Source organism: Sorex fumeus, unplaced genomic scaffold (assembly GCF_029834395.1).
Source record: "Sorex fumeus unplaced genomic scaffold, SorFum_2.1 ptg000017l, whole genome shotgun sequence".
In the NCBI taxonomy this organism is placed as follows: Eukaryota; Metazoa; Chordata; class Mammalia; order Eulipotyphla; family Soricidae; genus Sorex; species Sorex fumeus.
In genome coordinates, this window is record NW_026606074.1 from 1,178,442 (window position 1) to 1,197,076 (window position 18,635).

General features: G+C 43.3%; 1 protein-coding gene across 1 annotated transcript; it reads left to right on the forward strand.

Annotated features, from left to right (window-relative positions):
* The first annotated feature begins 5,234 nt into the window (after positions 1 to 5,234).
* LOC130021521 (olfactory receptor 2T27-like) lies at positions 5,235 to 6,161 on the forward strand. The gene has a single exon (XM_056112280.1). The coding sequence runs from the start codon at positions 5,235 to 5,237 to the stop codon at positions 6,159 to 6,161; it is 927 nt and encodes a 308-aa protein (XP_055968255.1).
* Positions 6,162 to 18,635: the final 12,474 nt, after the last annotated feature.

An 18,635-nucleotide genomic window follows, 5' to 3' on the forward strand; every position in this document is an offset into this window, starting at 1 on the left:
GATCTGGGTGGAGGAGGCCCAGTCCCGAACCGAGCAGGCTTGGAGACCTCAGCCCTGAGTTCCTCTGCCAGTTCCTTGCATGAGGGCTCGTCCAAGTGTGTGGAGAATGGTCTCAGCATGGCTGTTGCTGGATCCTAGAGGTTTTTAGCTGTCGGAGCTCTGCTCAGGGCAGAGAGGGAAACTCAACCCACCCTCTTCCAAGGGGCCCCGGTGAGGACAGCCAGGCACAGGGGCAGGAGACTCTGCCTTGTTCTCTTCCGGGAGCTTGGTTCTATAGTCTCTGGATCCTGGCCATTGGTGTGGTTACACGGCAGTTGGTGGGTGTAACTGACTAGCTACTGGAAGATGGGGGATCTGGGTGGAGGAGGCCGAGTCCCGAACCGAGCAGGCTTGGAAATCTCAACCCCGGGTCCCGCACACCTGGGTTCCTCTGCCGGTTACTTCATGTGTGAGTCTTGTCCAAGAGTGTGGAGAGTGGTCTCTGCATGGCTGTAGCTGGGTCCGGGAGGTCTTCAGCTGTTGGGGCTCTGCTAGACAGTTGCACCTATCAACTGCCGTGTAACCCCATCAACGGCCAGGATACAAGGACTATAAAACCAAGTTCCCAGAAGTGTGCAGCCGCAAATGCAGCCGTGCAACTTATTATTCTCTGGTTCTCGCTCTCAGAGAACCCAGCAGGCTACTGAGAATATCATGCCCACATATATGCCTGACTGGGAATATCTGTAAAGGTGATTAGAGGCTGCCCCAAAAGCCTTCATCCCTCTCGGAGAGCCCGGAAAACTACTGAGTGTATCCCACCCACACGCCAGAGCCTGGCAAGCTACCCATGGCGTACTCGATATGCCAAAAACAGTAACAATGATGATACTTATTCCCCTGACCCTGAAAGAGCCCCCAACATGTCATCGGGCTACATTAGCATGTGACAGGGATGAATGGAGACGTTACTGGTGCCCGCTTGAGCAAATCAATGAACAATGGGGTGGTAGTGATAGTGAATTTTTATTAGTGAAACACCATGAGGTACAGTTGTAGACTTACAGATTTTTGTGCTTAGGTTTCAGTTATACAATGATCAAGTACCCATCCCTCCACCAGTGCCTGTTCTTCATCACCAGTGACCCCAGTATCCCTCCCACTACCCACCCCCCGTCTGTGGCAGGGCATTCCCTTTTCTCTCTCTCCTTTTGGGTGCTGTGGTTTGCAAAAGAGGCATTGAGTGGCAGTCATGTTCAGTCTATAGTCTACTTTCAGCATGCTTCTCCCATCCTGGAAGGATGCTCCCAACACCCTTAACTACCCTTCTCTATCTGAGCCGCCTTTTCCCCTAGCATGTGCGGCTGGCCTCCAAGCCATGGAGTGAATCTCGGCTATTCTTGGGTGTTAGTCTTCTATTTTGTTACTTTATGTTCCTCAGATGAATGCAACCTTTCTATGTCTGTCCCTCTCTTTCTGACTCATTTCGCTTAGCGTGATACTTTCCATGTAGTACCACTTGTATGTAAATTTCATGAATTCATCTTTTCTAACAGCTGCTTGGTATTCCATTGTGTAGATGTACCAAAGTTTCTTTAAACAGTCATCTGTTCTTGAGCACTCAGGGTTTTTCCAGATTTTGGCTATTGTGAAAAGTGCATCGGTGAACATAGAAGTGTAACTGTCATTTCGACTGTACTTTTTTTCCCTCTCTGAGATATATTTCCAGGAGTGGTATTGCTGGGTCAAATGGGAGCTCAATTTCTAATTTTTTGAGAATCGTTCATACTGTTTTTCAAAAGGACTGAACCAGTCGGCATCCCACCAGAGGTGAAGGGGAGTCCCTTGCTCTCCACATCCACGCCAACACTGGTTATTTCTGTTCTTTTGGATGTGGGCCAGTTTCTGTGGTGTGAGATGATAGTATAGTAAAGTAAAGTAAAGTAAAGTAAAGTAAAGTAAAGTAAAGTAAAGGCCCTCCCGTTGATCATCGATTTGCTCGAGCGGGCCCAGTAACATCTCCATTGGAGACTTTGTTGTTACTGTGTTTGGCACATCGAATACTCTCGGTAGCTTGCCGGGCTCTCCGAGAGGGGTGGAGGAATCGAACTCAGGTCGGCCATCTTGGCCGCTTGTAAGGCGAACGCCCTACCGCTGTGCTATCGCTCCAGTCCGTGACATGATATCTCATTGTTTTTTTGATCTGTATCTCCCTGCTGATTAGTGATGAAGAGCATTTTCTTATGTGCCTTTTAGCCACTCATATTTCTTCTTTGAGAAAGTTTCTGTTCATTTCAGCATCCCATTTTTGATGGGGTTGGATGTTCTCTTCTTGTGGAATTCAACGAGTGCTTTGTATATCCTTGATATCAACCCCTTATCAGATGGGTATTGGGTGAATATTCTTTCCCATTCTGTAGATTGTCTTTGTATTCTGGTCACTGTATCTTTTGAGGTGCAGAAGCTTCCTAATTTAAGATAGTCCCATTTGTTTATCTCTGTTTCCACTTGGTTGGTCAGTGGAGTGTCGTGTTTGAAGATATTGTTAGCCTCAAGATCATGGAGGGTTTTGCTCACCTTGTCTTCAATATACCTGGATTCTGGCCTGATGTTGAGATCTTTAATCCACTTTGATCAACTTTTGTGCATGGTGTTAGGTCGAGGTCTAAGTCCATTTTTTTTGCATGTGGTTGTCCAGTTTTGCCAGCACCATTTGTTAAAGAGGCTTTCCTTGTTCCACTTCACATTTCTTGCACCCTTATCAAAGATTAGATGTTCATACATTTGGGGTTGTGTGTAAGGATATTCCACCCTGTTCCATTGGACTGTGGCCCTTCCTTTGTTCCAGTACCATGCTGTTTTAATTATTACCACTTTGTAGTAGAGTTTGACATTGGGAGGGTAATGCCTCCCCATATCATTTTTCCCAAGAATTTCTTTAGGTATTCATGGGCATTTGTTGCTCCGTATGAATTTCAGGAGTGCTTGATTTATTTCTTTGAAGAATTTCGTGGGTGTCCTTATAGGGATCACATTGAATCTGTATAATGCTTTGGGGAATATTGCCATTTTGACAATGTTAATTCTTCCAATCCATGAGCAGGGGATATGTTTCCATTTCCTCATGTCCTCTTTTACTTCATGGAGTAGCGTTTTGTAGTTTTCATTGTAGAGGTCCTTTACCTCTTTAGTTAGGCTGATTCCGAGGTATTTGACTTTCTGGGGGCACAATTGTGAACGAGATTTTTTTTAATGTCACTTTCCTCTGTTTCATTATTTGCGTATAGGAAGGCCGTGGATTTTTGGTTATTAATTTTATAGCCTGTGTCTTTACTGTACACGTGTATTGTTTCTAGGAGTTTCTTGGTAGAGGCTTTAGGATTTGCAAGATAGAGTATCATATCATCTGCAAATAGTGAGAGCTTGATTTCTTCCTTTCCTATATAGATGCCTTTATGTCTTTTTCTTGCATAATCGCTATTGCAAGTACTTCCAGTACTATATGGAACTGAAGTGGCGAGAGTGGGCATCCTTGTCTTGTCCCTGATCTCAGAGGAAAGGCCCTTAGTTTTTCCCCATTGAGGATACTGCTTGCTATGGGTTTGTCGTAGATGGCTTTGACTATCTTGAGGAAAGTTCCTTCAAAACCCATTTTGGTGAGAGTTTTCATCATAAATGGGTGCTGGGTCTTGTCAAAGGCTTTCCCCCATCATAGGGATTCTTAAACTTTCCAATTTGTACCCCTTTTTCACATTTCACATGATTCATCAATTTTGTTATTAAAGGTACTTAGAATTTTAAAGACTCACATGCTATTTTTATAACAAGGTATATAATCTAGACAGTCCATCCTGGGAATTGTAGGGTACTCATCCATGGATTCCCCATAGGTCTCCCCTTCATTTATCAACTGAGCTCCATTTCTTCCCTGAGATATACTCTGAGGCATGAGAGTAAGTATAGTCAGTGCCTCTCATGTCCTGTGTCTAATGTGCTGATTCCACAGAGATTCTAACTGACTAGATCTATATTAATTTAACTGTCTATTAAGTCAGTAGCACAAATTGTAAGATTACATTTTTTTAAGTTTTTAAATATATTGGTTAAGCATATTGCCTAGAGGAAAGGAAGACAAAAATCTGTGTGAAAATAACAGTTTATTGTTTGCTGTTGAGATTTGATGCTCACTTCATCCTGAGACAGTGCTAAGATCCTGTCATCTGAGAAATAGGTTCAGTTAGGCTGAGACTTGGGACAGGGCCGAGGAAATGAGGACACCTGTGTCTTTTCATGGTGTTCTTGCTGCAGGACTAACCTTATGGGACAGGGATTCCTGTGGTTAGAGCATCAGGGTGATTTCCATGACCAACTTGTATCTCTCTGTCCCTCATGCCTGCTGCTACTCACTAAGACCCTCTTCCTTTGATTGTTCTATCATTTAGTTCAAATTATTCATTTGTTTTTGACCACGCCAATCACTGCTAGGTAAAATTCCTGAGTCTGTGCTGAGGGTCATTCTCAGTAGTACTGAGGGAACAGGGCTGAGGCCACGCATCCCTTAGAACATACACCCAGCCTGTTGGGCTGTCTCTCCAGCTCCCACTGTGTTTTAGAATCTGGACCTCCAAAAAATGAGGGTGTGTGAACAGCCAGATGTCTATCTACTTCCACGTCCACAGAGTTTACTTTTTTGATTGCATTTTAAAGCACTAAATCATATATGTAGTTCCAATGATTTGTACTTCATTGCATGCTTATAAAATTAGTCCCAAAAGGGATATATTTTTCTCTTTATAACATGTAAAAGTTCTGGAATTAATATAAATTATAGATACAATTTCACTGCAGATTGTTATGTCGTTAGTCCTATTTTGAAATTTCTCCTTTTTTCTCTACACATTCATGAAGTTTATGATAAAGGGTTTCAATGCAGCTATTAGTGTGTTTAATTAACTTAGGCATGTTTAGGATAAAATTGTACATGACCAACATTTCCAGAGTTTAAAAACATTTATTTTATATTACATAGTATTCCCATTTTCTATTGTGTTAAGAGAATTGGTGGTCTCAAGAATTCTTAGTAAAATCTGGTGAAAAGAAGGTGTGTATATTTACTGCAACTAAATATACAAGGTAGGAAACGTATGTACTTGAGATAGAGGAAAATTATGCTTAATTTTGTTTAGTAAAATTGTATGCAGTCTGTGACCAAATGTTTTTGCTGCTGTCTTCAAGTCACAAGCAGGCTGAAGAGGATGGCATGGCAGAGCAACCAGACTTCAGGAAGTGATTTCATCCTCCTGGATCTGTTTCATGGCACCCCAGTTCCCTTGGTACTCTTGGCGCTCACCTTGCTGGACCTCCTGGTTGCCCTTCTTGGCAACTCCACAATCATCCTCCTCATTTGGGCTGACCCTCTTCTCCACAACCCCATGTACTTCCTGCTCAGCCAGCTTTCCCTCATGGATCTGTTGTATATCTGCACATTTGTCCCCAAGATGGTCCTGGTCTTTCTCTCTGGGGATCACCGAATCTCCTTCATAGGGTGCAGCTTTCAGATGTTCCTCTTCACCACTCTTGCTGGATCAGAATTCCTGTTGCTTGCTGTAATGGCATATGACCGATACGTGGCCATCTGCCAGCCACTGCGCTATCCCATCCTTATGCGCCCCAGGGTCTGTGTGATGCTGGCACTTGTGACCTGGCTGGGGTCACTGCTCAATGCTATGATCCACGTGATCTATACTCTGACTCTCCCTTACTGTGCCTCCCGGGAAATCCATCATTTCTTTTGTGAGATCCCAGCTCTCCTGAAAGTGGTGTGTGTGGACACCTCCCAGTATGAAAAAGGTGTGTTTGTGAGTGGGGTGGTTTTTATCCTTCTTCCTTTTTCAGCAATTCTGGGCTCCTATGGCAGCATACTGTCCACTGTACTGGGCATGGGGTCAAGGCAGGGACTGAGGAAAGCCTTGACTACTTGCTCTTCTCACGTGATTGTGGTGTCCCTGTTCTATGGTGCTGCCATCATCAAGTACATTGTGCCAAAGTCCTACCACACCCCTGAGCAGGAGGAACTGGTCTCTGTTCTTTACACCATTATAACACCCATGCTCAATCCTCTCATCTACAGCCTGAGGAACAAGGATGTTGTTAGAGCCTTCTGGAAAGTTCTTGGAAAATGAGGACTTTGGAGTATTTGAATTTCCAATATCATCCAGCAGTATAGATGTCCTTTGCTTTGAGTTTTAATTCAACACCTAATTCTCTAGACATATTGATGTGCATTGCCTGTAAACCAAGATATAGAGGACATAACAAACATGTTTTTGAAAACCTAATTAATAAAATATAAAGTGTTCTTTTTTGACATTTATCCATTCATCTTTTGTGGTACATTGTAAAAAATGGGGATGCTGATTTTTCATATGATTTATACCATTTAACTGAGTTTATTATGTTTCCTGACTTTTTCATATGCATGCATGTGCAGAAATGCAACTCCTAGTTTCCTAGAAATATTTTTGGATTTGAAAAATATAGACGTATTCTGGAATGACTTATAAATTAAGTGCAATGTGTATTTTATGTATTAGTGTTTTAGTTGTAAAATATTTCATAAGATAGTTCTTTTTCCCAGTTTTTGTTCTGACACCTACCAAATAGTTCTTGCTGGAAAATATGATGGAGTTAAACACTTCAAAATTTTTGATGAGGTATTTGTTTTAATATTTTATTTGTGAGTGGTGATTGACATCGACAATCTCTTTTAGAGGGTGTAGCTGTCAGATGGTGCTTACGGTCACTATCTTGTTTGGTTCAGAGCTTCTCCTGTTTCTGTGATGGCACATGACTGATGCGCCCTTTGCTTTGATATGGGACATAGCTTGTGTGCCTCTAGATTTAATCTTGTACATTTAGCTTTGGATCAGATATTTAAAGAAAAAGAGGCAAATCAACAATATAAATATGTACCTGAGTCTAAAATTTAAAATTTAACATGGCCATTATTTTAGAATATAGTGTTTGCATTTTTGTGGGGATTTTGATTACGTTATTTAAGAGATGTACTTTTGTTCCTTATAACTGTATATGCTACACGCTCTAAACTCAGATTCTGAGAGAAGAACCATGCATGACATTCTTTTAAGAAAACATTTTAATAGCTTTATTTAGCCTATACTTCATTATGTGAAATAAAAATTAGTTTCTTTTAAACTTTTTTGTTTTTATTGTTGTCTAGGTGATATGGTTTGGGTCGTGTTTAAGTTTATAGTAAGGCTGTACAATGTCCATTTACATCACTGTCTCTTAGTGCTTGTGATCTGTCTCCTTTTATCACCTCTGTTGTCACTTTCTTTTCCCTCTAGAACTACTCCACTGTTTATTGATTGAAAGCTATGGTTTTGATCATTGTCTGCCTCACTTCAGCAACCAACAGTGTGCCCTAGATCACCCACTTATGAACTTGTATTACTTCTGTCAACTTCATTCTTTCATTTTCCATTCACCTCTAACGTGATATTCTTGGGTCTGAAATTCTGCACCCAATTTATCTATTATAAACGGATGTTACTCATTTCCTGTCATTAATTTCTGCTCTAAGTTTTATTATTTCTCTCTCCTTTGGCCAAATTTGGGCTCCTTTTGTTGGTCTTTTTCTAAGATCTTGAGCTCTGAGGTCAGGTTATCTATATAGGCGCTTTCTTCTTTAGGAGTGCTTGCAAAGCTATAAATTTTCCTCTTAACATGGCTTTAGCCGCATCCCATAGGTTCTGGTAGCTCGTGTCTTCATTCTCATTTGTTTCCAGGTATCTTTTGATTTCGTCCTTGACTTCCTTCCTGACCCACTCATTGTTCAACATTGAGTGTTTAATTTTCAGGTGTCTAATTTTTTTCTCTGTGTCTGTTTGTGATTCGCTTCGATCTTCAGCGCATTGTGGTCTGAAAAGATTGTTGATACTATTTCTATCTTCCTGATTCTATTGGTATGTTTTGTGGCCTAGCACGTGGCCTATTTTGGAAAATGTTCCATGTGCACTGGGGAAAATGTGCATTCTTTCTTTGGGGGTTGTTAAGCCCTGTATATGTTCATTAGCCCTCTATCTTCTATTTCTTCCTTCAAAGCTTATGTTTCCTTGCTAAGTTTTGTTCTTGTTGATCTATGTAGAGATAATAAGGTGATGTTGAAGTCTCCAGCTACTATTGTGTTGCTAGTAATGTCCTCCTTAAAATCTGTTAGCAGTTGTTTTAAGTATTTAGCTGGTCCTTCATTAGGTGCTTATACCTTTAAGAGTGTGATTTCTTCCTGTTGTACGTATCCCTTGATAAATAGAAAATGGTCTTCTCTGTCCCTTCTAATCTTTTACAACCTGAAATTTATGTTGTCGGATTCTAGTATGGCCACCCCACCTTTTTTGAGGGAGCTGTTTGCTTGCAGGATTGTTTTCCATCCTTTAACTTTGAGTCTGTGTTTTCTCTGACTGTTCAGGTGAGTTTCTTGTAGACAGAAGAATGTTGGTTTCAGTTTCTGGATCCATTTTGCCACTCTGTGTCTCTTGATTGGTGCATTTAGATTATTGACATTGAGAGAGATTATTGTAATGGGAAAAGTTTGTGCCAGCTTTCTGTATGGGTTGGTTGCGCTTATAAGTGTTTTCCTTCTTGTCTTATGAGAGCCCCTTTAATCCATCTTTTAGGTTTGGTTTTGAGTCTGTGAAGTTCCTGAGTTGTTGTTTATCTATAAAATGGTGTATCATTCCTTCGAGTTTGAAAGTTTAGCTAGATAAAGTATTTTTGGTGAGTCATTTATTTCATTGAGTTTTTTCACTATATCCCACCATTGTCTTCGGGCTTGGAGCGTTTCCTCTGATAGGTCTGCTGTAAATATAAGGGTGCTCCTTTGTATGTGATTTCCTTCTTTGACCTTGCTGCTTGTAGTATTGTGTCTCTATCTATGGCATCCATCATTCTGACTATGATATGACTTGGAGTGTTTTTATTAGGGTTTCTTTTAGCTGGCACCCTTCTGGCTCCTCAGATCTGGATGTCTGCATTCTTTAGCTCTGGGAACTTCTCAGCAATGATTTCTTTCACTGTGGTTTTTTCATTGGGGTTGCCTCACTGTCCTTCTGATACTCTGATGATTTCATTGTTGTTCCTCTTGGCATCATCCCCTAGGTCTCTGATTCACCTTAGAGCTATTTTGAGGTCCTTTCCCACTTTTGTTGTTGCCTTGTGATTTCTGCTGCTCATCTTCAAGCTCACTGATCCTGTCTTTGGCTGTAGTCATTCTACTGTTGAGGGCACCCACTGAGTTTTTAATTTCATCTACCGCATCCTTTATTTGTGACACTTCTTTTTGTAGCTTTTTTATTTCTTCTCTCTTTTCTTCCTGTATTTTCTCGACTATCTGATCTACTGTCTCTTCCTGTAATTTTCTGGATGTCTGCTCCATTGAGTCTTTGAGTTCCTTGAATATCCTCAGTGTTTCATCTCGGAATTCTTTATCAGAAAGATCGTATTTGTGGGTAAGCCCTGTTGAGGATTCGGGTCTCTTTTCTTCATCCTCTCATAGTAGTGGAGATTTGCGCTGTTTCTCCATGTTGTGGTTGTATAAGTAGTGTCCTATACAGTGTCTCGTTGGACATGGGAGTCTCCCGGTGGACGATTCCACAACGAAATAGACCACATCATATTCTTTTTTTTTTTGGAATACACATTTTAGTTTATTATTTTTATTTTTTATTTGTTATTATTTTTAATTTTTTTAATGAATCACCATGAGATACAGTACAGACTTACAAACTTTCATATTTACGTTTCAGTCATACAATGATCGAGTACCCATCCCTCTACCAGTACCCATTCTCCACCACCAATGTTCCCAGTAACCCTCCTGCCACCCCCCCACCCCCCCACCCTCTGCCTCTGCGGCAGTAACAGTCCCTTTTACTCTCTTTCTCCTTCAGGGTGTTACTGTTTGCAATACAGGTAATAGGTGACCATCATGTTTGTTCTATAGTCTACTTTCAGCATGCATCTCCCATGCCAATCGAGCCCTCCAAGCATCATTCACTTAGTGGTCCCTTGTCCATCCCTGCTGCCTTTTCCCCATCATGTGAGGTTGGCTACCAAGCCTTGGATCAATCATCCTGGCCCTTATCTCTATTATCCTTGGGTGATAATCTCTCATTCTGTTACTTTATATTCCACAAATGAGTGCAATCATTCTATGTCTGTCCCTCTCTCTGACACATTTCTCTTAGCATGATACTCTCCATATTGATCCACTTATATGAAAACTTCATGATTTTATCTTTTCTAACAGCTGCATTGTATGGAATATACATTTTAAGAGTTTTAAATCTTAATGTTACGATAGCACAGCGGGGACCACATCATATTCAATCGACGGTTTTGCCTGACCAATGTCGCTGTTGTCCCAAAATTTCTAACGGGATCGGACCACCGTCTCCTTCGTGCAAAATTCTACTTCACAGAGTGGGGAGAAAGGGCTGCAAAGTTCAAAAAGAGAACTCCCAGAATGACCACCAACTGGGAACTCTTTGGCACTATTGTGGCAACATGGGAAGATGCCATTGTTGACAACATTGACGAGGAATACGATCGACTGGTTCAGCACCTCCATGAATGTGCGAGGAACGCCAAGAGAGAGATAGCCACAAAAAGTCGCCTATCTTCGAAAACTCTTGAGCTAATTCGCCAGCGTGGTTTGGCGCATGCCTCAGGCAACCACAAGCTAACGTCCGAGCTCGCAAAGCAGTGCAGAGATGCGATCAAGGAAGACCTCAAAGAGAGAAGAGCAGAAGTACTGGTAGATGCGGCAGAAGCTGGGAAAAGTATTCGTAACGCCCGCCTGTCCTTCGCCAACTACAAGACCAAGATGACTGCCCTCTGACGTCCTGATGGATCCATCACATCCTCCAGAACGGCAATGGAGAAGATTATCCATGACTTCTACTCAAATCTCTTCGATAGCCATGTCCACTTGCCGACATACCAAATTCCACAGGATGGATATGTCGTTCCCAACGTTCTTCCTTCCAAAATCTGACACGCCATTTCATTGGTAAAGAAACAAACAGCACCCAGCCCAGACAAGGTCAGACCTGAACACCTGAAGAACCTGCCGTCAGTACTCATCAATACACTGGCTCGGCTCTTCACTCGCTACCTGTCCGAATGCAAGGTTCCGTCCCAATGGAAAACCAGCAGGACCGTACTACTGTTCAAGAAGGGAGACATCCATGACATTGGCAACTATCGCCCGATCTGCCTATTGTCTGTCATCTACAAGTTGTTCACTCGAGTCATACTAAATAGGACTGGCAGAACACTAGATGAAGGACAACCATGCGAGCAAGCCGGGTTCTGCAAGGGATTCAGCACCATCGACCATATCCACACGATAACCAAGCTCATTGAGGTTTCTCGGGAGTTCAAGATGCCGCTCTGTTTAACGTTCATTGATTTAAAGAAGGCCTTTGATTCTGTTGAGACGGAAGCGGTCATTGAAGCCCTAGCCAATCAGGGCATTCAAGCCCAATACATCAAGATCCTCCGTGAGCTGTATTGCGGATTCACTACCAGGATCTCACCATTCTACAAAGAAGTGATCGTTGATGTCAAGAGAGGGGTGCAGCAGGGTGATACCATTTCACCAAAACTCTTCAGTGCCACCCTCGAGAACATCATGCGACGACTGGAATGGGAAGGAATGGGAGTGAAGATAGATGGTCGGCAACTACACTACCTCCGCTTTGCTGATGACATTGTTTTAATAATACCAAACATTAGCCAAGCGGCACAAATGCTGGCCGACTTTGACCGTGAGTGTGGAAAGGTAGGACTACAGTTGAATCTTACGAAGACAATGTTTATGAGAAACAGCCTCGTTCCTGACACGCCATTCGCTCTCAATGGAACGACCATCTCCGAATGCAACAGCTATGTGTACCTAAGTCGAGAAGTCAACATGGCAAATGACCTGGTACCTGAGCTGCGCAGGAGGAAGAGAGCGGCTTGGAATGCCTTCAAGAACGTCGAAGAAATAGCTAAGAGGACGAAAAACCTCCGGCTCCGGGCATATCTCTTTGATTCCACTGTTCTTCCTGCATTAACATACGCCTCAGAGACCTGGGCCCTACGCAAACAAGATGAGAACACTATTCAGGTCTCCCAAAGAAGAATAGAAAGAGCTATGCTTGGAATATCACGTTTCACTCAAATGAGAGAAAGAATCCGGAGTTCCGACATCCACCACCGACGATCAAGAATCAGGGACGCTGTCTCATTTGCCAAGGTGTCAAAATTCAGATGGGCTGGTCACGTAATGAGATTTAAAGACGACCGCTGGACTAGAGCTGTTACTGACTGGATTCCACGGGATGTCAAAAGACCACGTGGCCACCCACCTACCAGATGGTCAGACTTCTTCGTGAAGATCATGAACGATCAGTTTGAGGCTCTTCATGTTCCCAGAGCGAACAGATGCCATTGGGCTACACTAGCACGCGACAGGGACAAATGGAGACGTTACTGGCGCCTGCTCAATCAAATCGACAACGGGAAGTTAAGTGATTAAGTGATTAAGTGGTTGTATAGAGGTAGAACCCTCAAGTTCACTAGTACTGTTCCCTCTTATAGTGGGAAAGGGTTCTGAATGAGCTCGGCCGATGGTGGTCACCCTTCTCCCCTTCTAGAATACGTCCTTCCTCTCAGGCATTTATTCTGTGACTTATGATAGGCATCTCGTGAGGCATTGGAGGATGTCCTCTTTTAAATAGGACTTGTACAGCTTTATGTGACACTGGTCTTTTAATGGAGTTGGTGCAGGCCAATGGATTGTTGTCGCATTGTGTTTGAGGAGGCCATGATGTTTTGCTCAGAATTAGGTGATACAGGTTGGCATATGAGTTGAGAGTGCTGGGAAGGGGGAACAAACTATGACAGCGTGAGCCCCGCTGGCCACACAGAAGGCTACACCCGCTTTTGAGGAGGCCACGCCCCCTCCAGGCCACCACCCCCTCCCCTAGCCAGTCCCAGATGCTAGTCCCTGGTCCTGTCCAGCTGCCCGGTGGTGGTGGCGAGGGGCGAGCACTCCACCGGAACTCGGGCTGATCCTTGAATTTCTTACTGCACTGAAAAGGCTGATGCTCAAACTGTGATATGAAGAAGCACAGCATTTCATTAAGATAAAAGGAACATATCAAATGAGATCCTGATAGTGTTCCTTTTGAAAAGTATCTTAACCCTGTAGTGATATTCTCTCTTAGCCTGACCTTGAATTGACCTCAGAGCCAGTGACAGGGCATGTTCCTGGGCTTCCTGCCATCAGGAGCTGGGTCCAGGAAACGTCACCACTGGGCTTACTGGGCTCTCACTGGGGGCCACCCTGGCCTCTCTCAGCAGGCACAACTCCGGGATTTCAGTGGGCGCCACCTTGGGCTCTCAGTTGGCGCCAACCTGGGCTCTCAGTGGGCGCCACCCTGGGCTCTCAATGGGAACCACCCTGCATTTTAGTGTGTGCCACTCTGGGCTCTCGGTGCTACCCTGGGATTTCAGTTGGTACCACCCTAGGCTCTCAGTGGGGGCCACCCTGGGCTCTCAGTGGGGGCCACTCTGGGCTCTCAGTGGGGGCCACTCTGGGCTCTCAGTGGGTGCTACCCTGGGCTCACAGTGGGGCCCACCCTGGGCTTTCACTAAGAGCCCTCCTGGGCTCTCAGTGGGTGTGACCCTGGGCTCTCAGTAGGGAACACCCTGGGCTCTCAGTGGGGGCCACCTGGGCTTTCAGTGAGAGCCACCCTAGGTTTTCAGTGGGGGCCACTCCGGGCCCTCAGTGGGGCCACCCTGAGCTTTCAGTGAGACCCCTCCTGGACTCTCAGTGGGTACGACCCTGGGCTCTCAGTGGGGGCCACCCTGGGCTTTCAGTGAGAGCCACCCTGGGTTCTCAGTGGGGGCCATTCTGGGCTCTCAGTGGGGGCTACCCTGGGCTCTCTCAGTGGGTGCATATCCTGGGGCTTTTCATGGGCCGCCTCTCTCCTGTCATGGCTCACCTTGCCAGCTGTATTACAGGGCACTGTGTCCCCCAGGGCCTGAGCAGGAACTTTATCCTGCAGGTCACAGTTCCCTACTTTGCACCTTCACCAGCAATGGCACCCGAAGCCTGCTGACTTCCTCCACTCTCTACTTGGTTAGAGTTTCAGTCATGGACTGAATAGGCCTGTAAGAAAATTCTTAATTTCTTTTGTAGATAAATTTTTTTGGATCATTAGGTTATTTTAAGATCTCTAGACATAGTTTTCCAGGGACTAAGTGCATATCACAGGGACAATCATCTACTTCATACGTTCTGCAGCATGAACTTGAAGACTGAGACCTATCAGATTTTGCTGCTCTGACTCACTGCCCCCTTCCGTTTGTTCTAGGAAGCCTGGTGAGCAGGTGTTAGTACAGTAAGCTTCTCTGCCTGAAATAAGGCCACTGAGGCTGCCTCCTGTCCCTGCAGGACGGGGTTCAGGGACCCGACTCTCTGAATGATTTTCAGTACCATTTATGGTGCACGAACTACCATCTAGCCAGGGATGTTAACATATGACATGGTGTGACTCAGATATTTCAGCCAATTTCCAGGGCTTCCCATGATTGCTCTTTTCATGTCTGGAACCTTCAGGTTCAGGATAGTGTCATAGAGGTATTGTTTTAGATGATGATTTATGCTAGGGAAACTGAATAGAATCAATGAAAAATTACTAACATTACATCATTTAAGGAGTAAAATGCCCAAGAAAACACTGACATATGAAAGGTACCAAATTAAAATATTTGAGATAGAAATATATAAAATTATAACAAAAAGAAAAGTGTCAGAGTTCCATGCTGCTCAAACTTCCTAAAGAAAACTCGTTCAGCCACATTGCTCCCTGTTCATAAAATATACGGTTATGTTCCTTCCTGGCTTCCTTTCCACTGCTTCTGAAGCTACACATGGATAAGGCATGTTCCATTCTGGCCCTTGATCTTTGACTGTTGAGAGGCAGTAATTCCCTGTGGCAGGGTTGCAAGGAAGCCCTTTGGGAGATGAGTCATGCATGTACATCAGTTCACTTACATGTACACACTCTTCACGTACCTGGGGCAGGTTTCTCAGCATGACCCTTTGGGAGATGAGCCATGTTTATAAGCCATAATCATCCTTCATGTGTCTTGGCTCAAGTCACCAGAACAAGAAACACATTGTGGGGAAAGCATGTCCATCCAGAGGAATTGGGTAGGACCTTCACCAGTAGTGGCACCTGAAGTCCCTTGACTTCCTCCACTCTCTGCAGAACAGTTGCTCAAGTGAGTTTTCTTTTACTCTACTTGGTTATAGTTTCAGTCATGGGCTGAATAGGCCTGTAAGAAAATTCTTAATTTCTTTAGTAGGTAAAATTTCTGGGGTCATGAAGTGTTATGTTTAGATCCCTAGACATAGTTTCTCAGGGACTAAGTGCAGACCACAGGGACAGTGATCTATTTCATATGTTCTGCAGCATGAACTTGAAGACTGGGACCTATTCGATTTTGTAAGAGTTAATTCATTGTGATACTCAACAGGCAGCTGAGTTCAGAGGGATGAGTGAGTGGGATAAATATTAGATTTATATAGGAGAAATATCAGTTTCCTTCATTTATGAGCAAAACACAGCAAAGGAATGAAACAAAATAATGAAGTGACAGACGAGAAAAGGGTGGCTCCTTTGGCAAGACATCACTCTGCGTGGTGCTGCAGGGGAACATATGGACTGCCAGGAATTGAACCTGGGTTGGCTGCGCCAAGGCAAATGCCCTACCTGGTGTACTTTTGCTCCAGCCCCATACACAAGAAATTTTTATGTGGCCTGTGTATATAGGTATATAAAATAAGTATACATCTTAAAACAGTTACTGATAACCACATGGAAACTTTTTAAATTTTTATTTAAAGAACCAGGATCTACAAAGTTGTTGATAATTGGATTTTAGGCAAATGCTATTTCAATACCAGATGCTCCCTCTCACACCCCAACCCACCTACCACCTAGGCAGGCACCTTGCAGAGTTCTGTGGTTGTAGTTTGGGCCTCATGTTTTCAGTGTTGTTGAGTTTTTGCTTTGAACATACTGCTATACCACTATCCCACATCCCTGGTATAACCGAAGCCCCAACCCGTGTTCCCCCATTACTTCCCTTTCTGTTCTTCCCCCCCCCCCCCCGTGAATGTTCCCTTCTCTGAACTTCTCTTTCCTATTCCCTGGGGTCAAGGCATGCAGTTATTTTATATCCCACTGATAAGTGACCTCATCCTGTGTTTCTCCTTCTTCTGATATCTTGCTAAGAGAAGTAAGACAGAAGTTTATTTTTAAACAAGTTTTTGAAAGTTATGCACCCCCAACTTTTAAGGACCTCTTATATGAATCTGTATCTACATCTCCATTCTATATATAGAGAAGGTAATTAAGAGTATATAGGAGAATGTTGACAAAGCATCTCTTCACAACACTGCATGATTTAAGTACTTGATTATTTTCATGTAACTTGTTCACTGAAGAACATGACAAGCAATTTTATCAGACTATTATTGCCTCCTTATGACCTCAGAAGAACAAAAGTTGGTTTATGTCAGCAATTTTACTCTGAATATATTCCCCAATTCTTTAAATTAAAAATATTATAATTTAGGTAACATGGTAACGAAGGTAACATGGTTACAATAGAGCTAACATTTATGGTTTTGATACATAAAATTGCTGCACCCTCACCACTAAAATGCCCAAGACTGTCCACCACAGTCCTTATGTCACTTCTAGTGCCCAGTTTTGTCACCTCCACCTACCCACACACCTACTGCCTACTGCTTGGTAACCTCAGCTTTGCAACCAGAAGCTAAGGGTTTGCATCATTTAATAAAGTCTGTTCCTTTGTTTGATGCTCATTCAACCAGTGATGCTCATTCAACTTTTTTGTTTTGGGTCTACTCCCAGAGGTACTTATTGCCTATTCCAGGCTGCTGTGCTCAGAGACCAGTCCTGGTGGGGATCACAGAAACACCTGGGGTTCTAGGGATCAAACCAGGATCATCAGTGTCCAAGGCAAGCACCTTCCTGACTCTGCTTGCTTTCCAGCCTTCATCCAACTTTTCCAACAAATTCATTATATTTATCATTTTGAATTTTGGCTAGTTAATTAAATTATTAAATGGATGGGAAATAGTTGTAGGTTATATTATACAAAGAAAAAAAGATGTAGATAAAGGTTTCAACTATGTAATTAAACAGTTGTGGCACTAGTAACATGTTGAGACACATGAGATAGATGGTATTTCGGAGATGCATAGAATAAAGACTGATAACTAGATAACAATGGATGATATGTGTCCCCAAGCTCCCAAGCTGTAAAGATCTATAGCTATGACTTTTTAATGTCTCCCTGCCAGTGATTAGCAGATTGTAAATCAAGTAGGGAAGTATATAGAATATTTAACATTGTATTGAATTTAGGAAAAATACTTGGGATGAATCAAAATGTCTGCATAGGTGGGATCAAGTCATTCCTATTAAAATGCAGAGAAGGGAGGTAAAGATTTGGAGGCAGAAATTTAGCCTTTCCTACTGGGTAGCAGAATATGAAAATGAGACCTATCCATTTCTGAAACCTGTCATGTCTCTGAGGATATGCATTTCAGAGATCTATAAAGCTACTCTAAAAAGGTCAAAATGAGGCAACTGAGAGCATCAAGTGGGGAAGCAGTTCAGAAACCAAAGGAGGCAGCGCTGGCTGCTATATGAGAAACTGTGATGTGGAATTCGGGAAAAAAGAAGGCAAATTGCAGGGGAGTGGGGGGAAAGGGAGTGTAAGATGATGCCCTTTCTCATGGAGTTTAATTTTTAAGACAGTAAGAGTTTCTTAGCAAGTCACTTGAGTAAAAGTAGCAGAGCTGAGCTGGGAGTATGGGAGCTCCATGTCCTTCCTTCACTTCCTTTTGATGAAAGAAGAGACTTGTCAGTGTTGTGCTGACAATCCACATGTAGAATTCTATTTTTCCTCAGCTTCGTAATAGACATGGGAACCTGGAACACTGCCAAAAACTGACACGGGGTTTGATTAGTGAGAAAACATACCATTAAGCACATTCTACATACACTCATATTCAGTTACTCACATTTGAGCGTGCAGTCGGGACTCCTAGCATTCTCTCTCTCTCTCTCTCTCTCTCTCTCTCTCTCTCTCTCTCTCTCTCTCTCTCTCTCTCTCCCGCCCCCCCCCACACACAAACACTACACACATACACTTTTACATTCTCTCATACACACACTCACATTCTCTCCCTCACACACACACATTCATTTGCTCGTGTTTGAGGGTACAATTGCGACTCCTAGCTGCCCCCTCCACACCTACCCAACACACTCATTCACTCACATTATTCTCTTTCACAAACACACACACGCACACACACACACACACACACTCATTTGCTCGTATTTGAGCATGTTGTAGGGACTCTTCCCCGTTACTCATCTTTGAGTGCGCAAAAGGGACTCAGCCTTTTTCAGTGTCATCGAGGTGGTCAGCCATGCCAGGGTTCTGAATCCCTCTGACCAGACATTTCCTTTTTA

Bases quoted from the DNA above. Each gene is read 5' to 3' on its own strand.
- LOC130021521 (XM_056112280.1), top strand. From the start codon at position 5,235: ATGGCATGGCAGAGCAACCAGACTTCAGGAAGTGATTTCATCCTCCTG.